This window comes from Ictalurus punctatus, chromosome 7, assembly GCF_001660625.3.
Source record: "Ictalurus punctatus breed USDA103 chromosome 7, Coco_2.0, whole genome shotgun sequence".
Classification (NCBI taxonomy): domain Eukaryota; kingdom Metazoa; phylum Chordata; class Actinopteri; order Siluriformes; family Ictaluridae; genus Ictalurus; species Ictalurus punctatus.
The window spans coordinates 4,943,413-4,946,530 of NC_030422.2; the positions used below are offsets into that span (position 1 = coordinate 4,943,413).

Consider the following 3,118-nt stretch of genomic DNA (forward strand, 5'->3'; position numbering starts at 1 on the left):
CTCATTTAAAATTAATAAGTATTTAAGTGATCAATGGCTATATGGTTGGATTATATCTAATTTCATAAGAACAACCTCTAACCACACCCTTAACCATGCAATCCAAAAATTTTGTGTGTGGCTTCCCACATAATGGGTATTCGTTGTACTATGGTGTACTTATTATTCGACTGAACATGCACCTTCACCTTCATTGTTGATGTCTTTCATGTTAGACTACTTGTGTTAGGAGCCGTGTATTGCTTTGAAGGCTTGTATGCAGCACTATGATAATGGAGGCCCAATCGGCCACTTACTTCCACTGTATACATGTTCGTGAATGTGATGACATTAACAACTGACCCGTGTATACTCTTACTCTGGATTTGAAACTAAGCAATAGATGAGAAAAATGAATCAGTCGGTTTATATTTCAGCTTTTTGTATTTTAAAACTTTGTCAGGGGTTATATACATTAAAAAAACACCATATTCAAGTATGTAGTATACAAAGGTTTAAAATATTTGCACATACATATCACTTGGATAAAAAAACAAAATGAAAAAAAAAAACAATGCTTGAGTACCTGATATGAAAGTCCTTGAGTTCACACTGAATTTTATATGAACAGTTCTAACAGCTCAATGTACAAAAAGGGGTGTAAGAAAATCCTGAATTCTAGGAAAAACCCCAAATTACAAATTCCCCTGTCTCAGCCTGAAAGCATTAAGACAAAAAGCAATATATACAAAAATATGGGTCCTGCCCTGTTTCTTTACAAAGCTGTCTTCAATGTTTGCACTAAATAACTTATATCTCTTATTTTCAACAAATGTCTCTCCTTCTTCTTCTTAAATACTGCTATAATTTAAAGTTGACACAATCCTCGTCATATTTACAACCCTGCTGTCCAAACACAGGCATAGCATTAAAGGAGTAGTTCATGAAGAAAAAACTAATTTACATAAGTTTTTGGTGATACCAATTAGTGGTCATGAGCTTCCATTATTTGTTAGGTACATTATCATCTCCAGTGCAAAACTAGTTAAATATTGATGTGAGGTAAGGGGGAAAATATTTATAAACAAGCTTTTTCTCCTTGGACGACTTCTCAAATCTAATTTTAAAAATGGCCTTTAAAATAAGGCATATTTTCACATGTGTCTCTTCATGTGCAGGGCCAGGTGGTCAGAGCGGGAGAATGCCCTCTCACAGAGATGGCACTGGAAGGGTCTGTGTCCCGTGTGTTTCCTGTAGTGGCGGGTAAGCTCGTCGGAGCGGGCGAACTTCCAGCCGCATCCCTCCCAGGTACAGTGGTATGGCTTTTCACCTGTAAACCAAGAAAATAAGACTGGTTACATCGCAGCTCTTTGCAGTGATGAAAGTACATATATGTGAATGTGCATAGCCTAGTTAAGGAATAATGCAGTTCGTGAACACATCTGCTGTGGCGTTTACATGTCGCCTCATTTTACCTTTAATTTTGGTTAAAGCCTTTCAGACTTTGGAAAACTTTGTTGTCCAGTTGTATTTTTTTTTAAATCAATCACATTGTCAATAGGGGGCGCTGTACCAGCTTCAATGAACTATTGAATTTGGACACTATCCATACATAATACATAATGTCTAATCGTTCTTTCAGGGTGTTTTGTGAAAGACACGTAAAAGTAATACGAAGTTTGACTGTACTGAGCAAAAATAAATGTACATTTCGAAAGCTATTCCTCTCCACCTTATTACCAGTATGAAACATTATTAATCTGCCTCCTAATACTCTAACCTACGTGTTGATTCAGAGCTGCACACTTACCAGTGTGTGTCCGCATGTGCGCCTTCAGGTGCGAGCTCTTCGTGTAGGTTTTCCCGCAGCCCGCAAACTCGCAGCTGTGCGTGGCGGCGCGTCTCCGAGCCCACGCGCGCCGTCCCCGCTTCGGTCTGTTGTCCTCCGTGCTGTAGAGCTCGAGCAACGGTGACGATGGAGGCGTGAGCACTGCACCGGGCATACCCGGGTGATGGGCCCGCATGGGATCCGTGAAAACGGCGTACTGTCCGTGATAGTGCTGCGCGCCGTGATACTGCGGTGGGTACGAGTAGTGCTGCTGCTGCGCCACGTGCACGGTTACATCCCGGGACGCGTCGTGCACATGCTGGACGAACGGCTGCACGGGAGCAACACCGTGAACCTTCTGTGCATACAAATGTCCCATGTAGTCGTTGGCCATCATGCATGGCTGCTCGCGACGCTCGGTCTTTATTTTGTAACCCGACGCGTGTGCAGTGGAAAGGTGCAAGTGCGCGTGACTTCTCGTGTCCAGCATGCTCAAATCCGTGTATTCCGGTGTATCAAAATGTCCTTTCTGGTTGTAGTCTTGAGTCGCGTCGGGTCGGTAGCCGATGTCTGGGTTTAGGAGCTCGGCTACAAGGCCGTGCGCAGAATCGGCGCCGTCGTACGCAGCGCTGCAGCTCTCCGGTGATTCCGGGAGCGGATACGCCGGGGTAACGGAGGGATTTTGTGATGCCATGGAGTTAGACAGAATGAACTCGAGATCCAGAAACCGGGACAGCTCGTCCTCGTCCTTGGTCAGCGGCGTGGACTCTATGATGCTGAATTCAACTTCGACACGGGGTTTTGTCCCGATCTCGGTTTGACCAGAGGACCATTCCTATAACACACACACACACACACACACACACACACACACACACACACACACACACACAGTCAGTGAAAAGGCCTATGGAATCTAAAATAATAATAATAATAATAATAATAAAGCACATTTTTATAACAGCAGTTTCTACTTACACGCAGGATTTCCGCGTGTTTTTCATCCAAAACCTGAGAGCTGGAAAAGCCAGCAATGGACGGCAGAAGCGCGTCCGCAAGAGCCATCTTTTACAAACAACCTAAAGAGTTCACCAAGTTTACTTTCTCATCTGGGCAAAGTGGGCAGGAGTAAGTAAACACCACTGAGCTGAAGCCGCGACTACACCGCCAGTGCGCGCCTGAAATCTTTTAAGACAGGGTTTGAATGACACGTGGGCGTGGCGTCGTGACGTAATACGCCGAGCGTCCACCCCTTCAGTTGTGAAGTTGTTGTTGATGAAAATAGAGACCTCGCGCTCAGGTGTGCAGGCT

The 3,118-nt window shown here is 44.2% G+C and overlaps 1 protein-coding gene across 1 annotated transcript; it reads right to left on the reverse strand.

Annotated features, from left to right (window-relative positions):
* Positions 1-404: 404 nt before the first annotated feature.
* On the reverse strand, positions 405-2,991 carry klf17 (Kruppel-like factor 17). Its single transcript, XM_017471422.3, has 3 exons — positions 2,786-2,991; positions 1,790-2,642; positions 405-1,309 (listed from the first exon to the last, which is right to left on the reverse strand). Exons 1-3 carry the CDS (start codon positions 2,870-2,872, stop codon positions 1,134-1,136), a joined length of 1,116 nt encoding a protein of 371 aa, XP_017326911.1. The 5' UTR covers positions 2,873-2,991; the 3' UTR covers positions 405-1,133.
* Between the last annotated feature and the right edge of the window lie 127 nt (positions 2,992-3,118).